The 11,481-nt window shown below is 42.7% G+C and overlaps 1 protein-coding gene across 8 annotated transcripts in view; it reads right to left on the bottom strand.

Moving 5' to 3' along the window:
* The window catches only part of CIMAP3 (ciliary microtubule associated protein 3), a 66,550-nt gene extending 56,335 nt beyond the window's left edge, over positions 1 to 10,215 (bottom strand). For all 8 annotated transcript variants that reach the window (XR_009763492.1, XR_009763490.1, XR_009763486.1 and 5 more), the window contains exons 1-5: positions 10,067 to 10,215; positions 7,862 to 8,004; positions 5,756 to 5,854; positions 2,755 to 2,894; positions 239 to 356 (exon numbers count right to left, since the gene is read on the bottom strand). Coding sequence is in view for 1 of the 8 variants with exons in the window: in XM_061632254.1 (XP_061488238.1) it covers positions 239 to 356; positions 2,755 to 2,894; positions 5,756 to 5,854; positions 7,862 to 8,004; positions 10,067 to 10,124 (558 nt within the window). In the remaining 7 variants the exon portion in view is untranslated. The remainder of the gene's footprint in view (positions 1 to 238; positions 357 to 2,754; positions 2,895 to 5,755; positions 5,855 to 7,861; positions 8,005 to 10,066) is intronic.
* Between the last annotated feature and the right edge of the window lie 1,266 nt (positions 10,216 to 11,481).

Here is an 11,481-nt window from a genome sequence, read left to right as displayed (position 1 = left end):
CCTGGCAGCTAAAGGCTACCATTGCTGTTTTTTGTATGTATTTGCTCAAGGACTAAAGGATTTCATTAGTCCATCCCAGCATTGAGATGATTTCTGATGACTAATCAACCAAAGTAAAGCTACAGCACTGGAAAAAAACTCTTTCTCTTGCTGAAATCAAGTCTGGCTGTGATTCAAAGATTCTTAATCCAAATACAGTCACAACAAGTATTTAGAAAACTGTATCTGAGTTTCATACCTCAGTTCTCAGAGTCCTTTTCACTGGCGTTGGTACTAGAGACCAATCTGGGGACCCAAATTTTCCTGGCCAGGTGACATGCCTGTGTGGCATATTGTATGCATCATAGGTTCCAGGTCTAGGAAGAGAGAAAGTCCTTCAAAATATGCAATATATGTGCAGTGACCTAATATCGTCCATTTATACAGAGCAGTTTACATGAGCCACATTCATCTACAAAGATAGATAGATATGTCTTAATGTATTGTCTTTTATTCCATCATGGTTGTACTAGAACAGTACATTTAAGAGTTGTTCTTAAAGAAGAACTTAGCTACACCTTTTCCATTTAAAAATGATTTGGGTATGTTGCATATAGCACCAAAGAATAGGCAAGATCCCTATATAATTTCCTGATGAAAAAAAGTTGATGGACTTCGGCTATTAGCACCCATAAAAGCCAAACCAGAAATCATGTCTCATTATGAAAATTAGTAAAATAGATTTTTACATTTGGTTCTGCTGGTTGTGTTAAATTATTTTGCCTATGGATGCTGTATTCAAATGAGAAATTCCACACAACGTTATTTAACCCTGGATTTAGGGATGAGCTGGAAGAAGCTTGTGGTGCAGCAGTATTGGACATTACTGACATTTATTGACAAGCCAGGGGCAATTCTTGTAATGGCCACTTTCACGCCTAATGCTAAACCATGTACACAGCTCAAGTGCTCTCATTTTGCTCCTCCTTTTCTCATAGGGAAGACAAATGACAGAGCAGGTGGCTCAGCATTGTGTCCAAACCAATAGTTGTGGTTTGTTTCTCTCTAAACAAACCAAGATCTGAAGCCAGTGTATGTTTGGATGCAATGCTAAACCATCTGCTCCATGGTTTGTTTCCCTGCTGGAGGAAGGGAGGAATGAAGTGAAAGTAGTCAAGCAGCACACAGGTCATGCATGTTGCCTGTGTGTAATTTGTGTGCTTAATTTCGTTTAAAAGCAACACCACAGCAGCAGAGTAACAGCAGATGTTGAAATGCGAGTGTGCCAGCGTGTGCATGCGTTTACCTAAGAAAGCAGGCTTTTACCCTGCATCAGCATCACTGAGACTTGAGACTTAGTAAAATAAGAAAAGCTACTTTATTTGTAGAAATACATAGTAGACAGAAAAGCGTACCTAGTTCTAACTAACTAGCTAAGTTGGAGGCATAACGCTCAGGTGTAGGAGTTAGCCTCATGGCTTGGAGAGAGCAGAAACAAAGGGATGTCTCCTCTCTCCCGGACAGTCAGAAAGGAAAAGAAGTGGAAAGGGCGGAAGGAGGAGGGGCAGTTAAGCTTCCCTAAAGACTTAACAGTCTAGTAACAGAAGGAAGTCAGAGCATCACAGTAAAAGGTAAACAAGCCTATCCATCTGGAGGACCCTAGCTCTATCTCCCTTCTGGAGCACAAACAAAAGAACAAAACAGGAGTTGCTCTTGCCCCACTTCCAACAATGCATGGTGTGGTTAAAGAATCCATAATACAGTAAATGGCTTAGCTTTACGTGAGAATGTGACCACTTCATGGTGAAGGAATTTATTCATTTATGTACTCAATTTTCAAAATGCCATTTGTTAATTAAGATCTGAGGATAGTTTTAAACAAATGCATTAAAACAATACAATTCAACATAACATTTAAAGCATAATTAAAATCAGAACTATAACAATACAGCAGACAAACATCACTATAGCTAACCTTACCACATCAATTTCTCTCAAAGCCCTGGGTGAAGAGGTACATTTTAAAGCAATACCAAAAACTAGATAATGATGATGCCACATGCAAACTACAAAGCAGGTGCTGCTACACAGAAGGAATTTACCCATGTCACCATACAATGGGATACATTCATTGACAGAACAAGAAGGAAAACCCTGGAAGATCTTAAGGTCTAGACAGGCTGATATAGGAAGAGGCACTCTTTCAAGTATTTGGCTCCCAAGTAATTTAGGGCTTTATAAACTAACATCAACCCCCTTAAAGTGGGCTTGATAACATATGTCACCAACGCAAATCCAGAAGAATTAGTGTAATACAATTCCAACAGGCTGTGCTGCAGTAGCTGCAGCTTTTGGATAGTCTTCAAGCATACTCTCATGTAGAGTGCATCACAGTAATCTAATAGGCTACAGAGCATGAATTACTGTAACCAGGTTATTCTGGCCCAGGAACAGCCATAGCTGGTGAACCAGCTAGACCTGGAAGTAACCATTTCTTGCCTCTGAAGCCATCTGGGCCTCAAGTGACAATGCTGGATCAAGAAGTACCCTGAGATATGAACCTGCTGTTTCAGGAGCAGTGTAACCCCATCTAGAAGATTCCAGTACAGAGAAACACCCACCAAGAGTTCCTCCATCTTGCCAGGATTCTGCATTACATGATAAATTTGGGTAACTATCATCCTTGGCTACAACTGAACTTTTGTTAAGACCTTGTATTTTTCAGGCTTCCATCTTAATGGGCAGCTTTGTAACAGAAAAAATGAAAAATGGTACCCAGGGAAAAAGTCTTTGTCCTGAAGTTGCTCAGTAAATCGTGGAATGTTGCTGTGAAATGGGGCAAATGCAGGCTGGTGATGCTTGTGATGGTCTTTGATCCATATAGATTGGTATGTAGTAGGAGCAGGAGTCACATGCTATAAATTGAGCATATAAAATTAAGTTACGGGAAAAATAATCTATTAAGATCTATAAATGCAGCAAGTGTTCTCCAGATCTAAGCTGAGTATGCTAGTCTGGTTCTTATCTTCTATACTCCATCACAGCATAAGTGATTTTTCTTTTAAAAAAAATTCTATTCATTCATAACCTCTTTCATGACACTTTGTGTACTCATGAATGGTTGTAACACAGTATATCTCATACGCTACATATTCATGTTGACTGACATACTTGGCAAGAAGATAAATTAAGGGTTGAATGAAAAGCTTTTGCCTGGCACCTAAAAAGAAATAATGAAGGGACCAGGCATGTTCTCTGGGGAGAGCATTTCACCAGCTGGGATCCATCACTGAGGATATTCTAGAGTTGGAAAAGGTTCAGAAGAGGGCAACCAGAATGATCAAGGGGATGGAGCGACTCCCTTACGAGGAAAGGTTGCAGCATTTGGGGCTTTTTAGTTTAGAGAAAAGGCGGGTCAGAGGAGACATGATAGAAGTGTATAAAATTATGCATGGCATTGAGAAAGTGGATAGAGAAAAGTTCTTCTCCCTCTCTCATAATACTAGAACTCGTGGACATTCAAAGAAGCTGAATGTTGGAAGATTCAGGACAGACAAAAGGAAGTACTTCTTTACTCAGCGCATAGTTAAACTATGGAATTTGCTCCCACAAGATGCAGTGATGGCCACCAGCTTGGATGGCTTTAAAAGAAGATTAGACAAATTCATGGAGGACAGGGCTATCAATGGCTACTAGCCATGATGGCTGTGCTCTGCCACCCTAGTCAGAGGCAGCATGCTTCTGAAAACCAGTTGCCGGAAGCCTCAGGAGGGGAGAGTGTTCTTGCACTCGGGTCCTGCTTGCGGGCTTCCCCCAGGCACCTGGTTGGCCACTGTGAGAACAGGATGCTGGACTAGATGGGCCACTGGCCTGATCCAGCAGGCTCTTCTTATGTTCTTATGTTCTTAAGACCTATTCTCATGTTGCCATCCTCCATATCTTCCTCACAGGGGGCACATGGAGAAGGGCCTCAGATGACAATTGCCAGGACTGGGTTGGCTCATGTGGGGAGAGCAGTCCTTGAGGTCCTGGCATCCTGAGCTGCATAAGGTTTTATAGGTCAAAAGCAACACTTAGATTTGAGCCTGGAAACTAACTGGTAGTCAGTTCAGTCGTTAGTTATGAATAGACCAAAACATTTCAAGGAAGTAAAAAAGGATCCCTGATTAATCAGTAGGCAGATATAAATATTTTAATAAGTACTTAAATAAGTTGCAGGAGGCAAGCAACATTTACAAGAGGCATTTCTTCCTGCATGAGGAAGAACAGGGAATGTCTCTTCCCAGAGGATGCCTACTGCAATATCTGTTTTTACCATCTCAAAGCAAAGAAAGCATGCTTTTTTCTTTAGAAATTTTTCCTCATATTTAACTGATGAATTAATCAAATACAACTCCTAAAATCAATCAATTAAGATTTCATTAATGGGATAAAGTTCTACTTATAACAAGGATTGCAGTTAAAAAATTGGTAAAAGCAAAGAGTCTTGTGGCACCTAAAAAGCATGGCTACTCTGGAATTGTTTAAAAACTTGCAGACATCTCATTCTATAAATTGCTTACTTCAGGACAGACACACAGAGGGCTCATCCAGATGACTGCAAAATGTGTGACACGCCCGCTATGTGTGTTCATTATTTTTTGGTCATCCAAATGACATCTCGCGCTGTTATGCATTTTAGCGGGTTAAATCCGCTCCTTGCAATACCGGAAAAATTGGGTTTGGTGTTTAAAATCGGGAATCGTCCACTGTGCCTTCAGGAGTTAGGATGCAATACCGCGGACTTTACAGCTGATGGGCGGTTCTTGGGCGTTTCCCCTTGCCCCTTCTCCTCATTCCAGCCAATCATGTATCTGCACTTTTGCGCATGTGCGAGAATAAGCCTGGGAAAACTGAACCAATCATCGCAATGGTGGGGTGTTGGGGGGGTCTGCAACTACTGCGCAGATGCATTTTATTTTTTGCCAGCCTGGAAACAGGGCGGCCGCTCCGAGTGAGATCTGCAATGCACAGCAAGCGAGAAAGGGGGGATGGTCGGTTTCAGCCTGCCTCCCAAAGCTTTGTCAATTTCATTCTACTTGCTGGGGTTTTTACTTCAAATCAGAAAGCATACATTTGTTTAAGTGTAATATCACAAATACAAACAAGAAAAGGGTTTCTGGTCAGTTTCAAGCCTGCTCTGGAAAGCTTTGTCAATTTCATTCTCAGTGGGAAGGAAAGGGAGAAGGGGGGGGTGACACGTTTCTTGCTTTTTTGGAGAAATAAGTGCAATTGCCAGCATGTGTATCTCCTTAAATATCAATAAAGGCAGAAAAGCATACATTCATTTAAGCATAATATCGCAAATACAAACAAGGCAGGCGTGAAACCGACCAGCAGCCTTTCCTTCCCAGGCGAGAACTCGGTTACAGCCATATTGTGCTTCGTTGCAAAGGGGGAGAGGAGCATACATAATTTTTTTGCTGACCAATTGGTTGATAGGGGGAGGTTTTAGAGGCGGAGCTTGGAAAAAGTGAAAAGAATGTAGGGATCTTACGGCTGCATGTGTGGGTGCAAAAAAGCGTTTTTTTTTAATTGGGAAAGAGTGAACTAAAAGGCAAAGTGAGGACTATCAGATAACAAACCGAATATGGAAACCGTGGATTATCCCGCTCCCTTTGGATAAGCCCTGAGACCTGACTGAAGTCAATGAGATTACTCCAGGATTATCCAGAGCAAATGTAGTAAGACTATATTACAGCAGCACAGTACAGCAAAGACTGAGAACTAACTTTACCTTGTTGAGTAGTCCAAAACGTGGAGTTGTTCTTGCTCCCATGGTGTAACCTTTAGTACTCTCTGGTCTGTGAGCCAGGTGATATAGAAGGCTGGTCCTCTGTGTATTATTTTTAAAAAATCACTTAGATTATTACAATTTACAGTAACAGATGAAACAGTATTTCTACAGGTGCTAAGGCTCGGGTTAGCCTAGAGACCAAGCCCTGTGGCCTCCATGTCCTATCCCTAATCCAAGGGGTGTGTAGACTCATTGTGATTACTCAGATGTGTGCAAATGGCACTTTATATGGACACAAAGGAACTCTTCTTGTTATGTGCTTTCAAGTCAATTTCAATTTATGGCGACCCTATGAATCAGCAACCTCCAATAGATCTGTTTTAAACCACTCTGTTCAGAACTTGTAAGTAAGGAACTCTTATATTACAAGTATTTCTGTGACTGCTTTGCCTGAGATCTATCTTTCTTTTTTATTGGTGCAAAGCAGCTGCAATTGGCTTCAGATTGAGCAAAGGTCTGACAGAAAGGGAGGAGGGAACTGTTCAACCCCTTTTTGTCAATAATTTGTGCTCTCAAAATCCCCCCTCCCAAGCTACTTTCCCACCTGTGGGGAAAAAAATGGGGACCTGTATTTTTTTACCCCCTGGGGAGCTTGGGCAAAGCAATTTTGGTAACACAAACATCTGACAAACAAATGTATTCAACAGCCCATTTATTGTGAGGTCATTAGTACTGAAAAAAGGTTCAAATCAAGCCTCAGCCACCAGCACAAATATGTGATGCCACCATTGTCAGGGTGGCCTGCCAAAACAGCTGCCTGTCCATCCCCAGCTTTCTTTAGACCAAAGATTCCATTGCTCAAAGGTGGGAGGGGCACATCTCAACTCCCTCCCAATACAAGACAGTATTTCCTCTTGATTAAATCTGTCTGTCCCAGAGGAGATTCTTCCAATTTGCCCCTCTTCAGCTCTAGGTAAAGTGATAACTGGTCCAAACCACATATCTTTGAAGGTTTCTTGCATACCTGACTTGCCTCACACTGACCCAAGTCCTGTACACATTCACTGGGCTTCCCCCACCCTCCCTCCCTCTGCCACCCAAGATATAGGTAAGGTGATTCTTTAAAAGTATTTTTTGTCTTCATTGGAAGATCTTGAACATTCATGTATGCTCCAGGCATGTACGCTGCACCTCACTGCTTGCTCAGTGTTAGGGCTAGTGAGAGCCTACATATATTTTGCAGTCTGCCTGCCTCTCTCCCACTCTCTTAACATTACTTTTTATTTTTTTATTTTTAAAAAACCTCTTTGTAATTTGGAATATTATAGCTGGTTGTTGGCAGTGTTCCCACCGGGGAAGCCCCAAACACAGGACATTTGGGGGGAGGAGGATGGAGCTGGCTTGGCTATGGATCCCATGAATCCTAAGCTGATCCAGCTCTCAGAAAGAAACTTGATCTGGGCCCCTGTGCTGCACCTGCCTGGAGCTGGTGAAGCCAAAAAAGAACCTCCCTTTCTGCTCTGGCCAACTTGCAGACTCTGTTCTGTTGGTGCAGTGGAGGATCTACCGCTCCACTCCTCCTTGGACCCTTGTGGAATTGCTCTGTCAACCAGCTGCGTTTTGGTACTTACACTTATCCGCATTAAAATGAAAAGGAATAAACTGATTTACATCCATCTTAATTCGGTTATAAATGACAGCCCCAGATACTCAGGCTACATATTTTATGTATTTTACTATTTATTATAATTATATGCCACCCTTCCATCAAGGAGCAGCGTACATGGTTCCTGCATAATTTTATCCTCAGAACCCTGTGAGATAGGGGAGGCTGAAAGACTGGCCCAAAGTCCCCTGGAAAGTTTAAAGGCTGCATGGGGATCTGAACCCTGGTCTCCCAGGTCCTAATCCTACATACCCTCACTAATAAAACTGGCTCTTTTTTGAGATTTTTTCCAAGGTGTGAATGGTTGCTTTTATTTAGAACCTATGCAATACAATGGGGAATGGGTGGTTCATTTTTAGAAGCAGTTCAACCGATAGCATAGGTACTGAGTTTCCTTTCTTTATTTTAAATATAGCTAAATCAAACACAGCATAGCATACCTCTGCATGGTTATAAGCTCCAGGTCCACGATCAGGATCACCTTTAATTGGTACATTCTCATTGCCTAATCGGTCTGGAGCGTAACAAAGGGGGAATATTTTCCTCTGCTGACATGATCCAAATGAGTTTCGTTTCTGTGCAGCTGCAAAACCCAGGAATAATACTGTGTCAATCAGAGAGTATACTATCTGTCTCACAAATATAAAAAAAGGTATGGTGAGATCTTTTGCCTATTGCACTTACTTGTCAATAGTGGTGGCTCATGAGGAGGAACAGAGGCAATAGTATCTTCCTAGAAATGTCACTGTGTTCATCGGGACAGGGATGTGGTTGTAAGATTGGGGTTACTCCAGGGCAGTGGTGGCTCTGCAGGTGCGCACTTCCCCTGAAACATCTCCAATACTGAATTCAGGCTCTGTGCTACAAGACACAGCATGGCAGGACTGAGAGCCAACTGGGACAAATAATCTTGGAATAATGAAGGACATCAAACTTCATATAAACAATGAAATTCCAAGATCATGCAAAGTAGTGGAAATGTTTGAACAAGTAGTAATTAAGCATTAACATGGGGCTAGGGATATTTTTTCTGTGCAAGGGGAATGATGAGGGAATGGCGCTTTCTGAAGACTCAGAAGTACTCATTACTTCATGTGATCCAGGACTGAGCCTCAATGTTCAAGATCACTTCCAGACAGCTTGTTTATTGAGCACTCATTCTGATATGTTTCCAGGCAGGTTATACAACATTGCATCAAGCAATTATTATCCCACATTTTCCAGTGAATTTGTCTGTCACTTTCCTTATCGCAAAGCCTCTCTTTTTTGTGTTGGAAGCAGGTTTGTTGCACAAGAGTGCCAAGTCAACTTTAATTGCACAACCTGAATTTGCCTGCGTGTGACTGAATCCCATCTGAAAATAGCAAGGCACTGGAAATCTCTCAGTACATTTACTCTAGTGTATCCTATTCAGAAGCAAGTTCTATATACTTTTCTGTTAATTATTTCCTAGTGATGAAAATATTTTATGTACATTGTCAAGCTAACATTGCACCAGAAATCAAGAACTCTACAGGAACTGCACATGAAATATTTAGCGGGCTGATGTTCTGTACCCATCCACTTTCACCCAGTGGTTGAATAACAGAGTGGCCGGGGTTGGTGGGTTGATCCCTTACTACTGGCTTCCCCCAGGCACCTGGTTGGCCACTGTGAGAACAGGATGCTCGACTAGATGGGCCACTGGCCTGATCCAGCAGGCTGTTCTTATGTTCTTATTAGTGAAGATGTGTGTGATCCCTTACTATTAGTGACAGATCTCTTTGGGGTTTTTCTTTTTAAGGCTACAGAAAGACCATGATTCGACTGAGAGGAGACAGGGATGGGGACTGTGGATTTCTTTTCAGTCCCACTGATAATATGAATGCTGATTTCACCACTACTGCTTACCTCAGGTTGCAGTAAGGAATATTTGAAAGTTTCCTCTCATAGCACTTCAGAATTTTACGAAGTCCACACACACACACACCCATCTACCAAATATGTTGTTAGCTGTGCAAGAGCAGGGGTGCAGTTGTCTGGGGCCTCAGGGGGTCTTAGACCCCTTACGGTTTGGGGAGAAGGGTCCTAACAGGGTCCCTATGTCTCCAGCATTGTAGGAGCCAATCAGCATAAAAGGGGAGTGTGATGGCCACTGGTAAGAGTCTTCTAACATGTTTCCTTGTTCTTTCCTGCAGATTGAAGCCAATCAGAGTGAAAGGATGTGAGTTAGCCGCTAAAAAGGCCTTTCTCAGTGAAGACTCTACTCAGTGGCTAATGTTCTCCTCTTTTATGCTTACTGGCTCCTAGGGATATTGTGGGAGAAGGCATTGACAAGGATCTCACGTTCAGTTCCACAGCAAAAAAAGGCGGCGGGGTGGGGAGGGTGTGTGGGTGTGGCTAACATGAAGGGACCCTGCACATCTGAATTTGCCGCTATACTACTGTGCAAGAGGAAGTGTGAAAAAGCAACCCCTGTCCTCACAGGAAAAGGGTGTGTGTGGGGAAAGTGTGTCACAGAAATATCGTTTCAAAGCAGCCCGGGCGCCCTTTTCAGCAGACAGCCATCAGCCGGGGCTGAGGAGAAGAGCGACAAGAGGTCGTTCAGCGTAGCCCGGAGAGCTTCTCGCCTCACCCTCAGTCTGGCCAATCCCTGCCTGACTCACCTGTGAGCTCCCACGCCAGAGGGCGTTGTCCCGAGAGCATGCTGAGGACACTCTTCATGTGTGTTGCGCCCAGCTGTTGCCATGGAAATTCAGGTAGGCGGGATTTATTCGAAACGCACACAGGCACTGAGCGGTGGTACTGGTACGGCTTTTCATCGAAGCTGGTTTCAAAAGAACCTACAGGGAAGCCGGGGTAGAAAAGAACATACCCGTATTTATCTGCCGTGTGCTGGAAAGGGGGTGGCAAGCACTGGCTCAATTATATACTTTTCCTCATTTTAAATATATATTTCCAGCGAAGCTCGTGTTCGCTTTATTGCATGCATCCTAGTTCTCTTTCCCTTCTCTGTATTTTTATTACAAACTTAAGAGCATTGGTTCGTTGAGCTCAGGCCCTCTACTCTGCCCGAGAGCAGATCGAGAAAGAGAGAGAATATTCGCACGCACATTTTTAAAATAACGAAGTTGTGGTGGAGGAAGTATCTTCATTGCTTTGGTCTTACAGGTAGTAGGCTCAGTTGTGGGACCTATTGTCAGTTTACAGGGTTTAGCCCCGGGGGCACAGGAAGCAGTGCTGACAAGGAGAGGGGATTGGAGCATGTACAGAGTACTGTACTCTTCCACTGTCCATCTGTAGCCAATTTCTGCACATCTTGTTCTGGAGTGGGAGGGAGGCAGAGCTTCCCAGTTTTTGGTTGTTTTTTACTGGAAATATTATTTTGTGGATACCTCTCATTTGAAAAACTGGGTACTTCCACCACAAGAAGTGTGGGCATGGCTTCATTGAACCAGCAAAATTATTTTTCTTCTCATTGAGCACCAGTGGTAATCTCCATTTTCTTTTTATTTTAACAACGTTCAGGCCACCTTGTTCCCCATGGGAAGTACTAAGCTGTGAGGCTGCTGCTATAAAAATGCTAGAACCACAGGCTTATCTTTGGGCCTTGTGAACAGGAATTTTTTGTAAATTCTATTTGTTGTTTCTTTAGTGGAGGAGATACCAGTTCACTTTGCTTTTTTATCACCTTTTCCTTAGTAGGAGCCAGGGCTTGTTGTTGTTGTTATGTGCCTTCAAGTCGATTACGACTTATGGCGACCCTATGAATCTGTCATGAACTACCCTGTTCAGATCTTGTAAGTTCAGGTCGGTGGCTTCCTTTATGGAATCAATCCATCTCTTGTTTGGCCTTCCTCTTTTTCTACTCCCTTCTGTTTTTCCCAGCATTAGTGTCTTTTCTAGTGAATCATGGTTTCTCACGGTGTGTCCAAAGTGTGATAACCTCAGTTTCATCATTTTAGTTTCTAGTGACATTCCTGGTTTAATTTGTTCTAACACCCAATTATTTGTCTTTTTCGCAGTCCATAGTATGTGCAAAGCTCTCCTCCAACACCACATTTCAAATGAGTTGATTTTT

Source organism: Rhineura floridana, chromosome 6, assembly GCF_030035675.1.
Source record: "Rhineura floridana isolate rRhiFlo1 chromosome 6, rRhiFlo1.hap2, whole genome shotgun sequence".
Lineage (NCBI taxonomy): Eukaryota > Metazoa > Chordata > Lepidosauria > Squamata > Rhineuridae > Rhineura > Rhineura floridana.
Note: the sequence above shows the minus strand (reverse complement) of the source record. Positions and strands in the feature narration are given on the sequence as shown.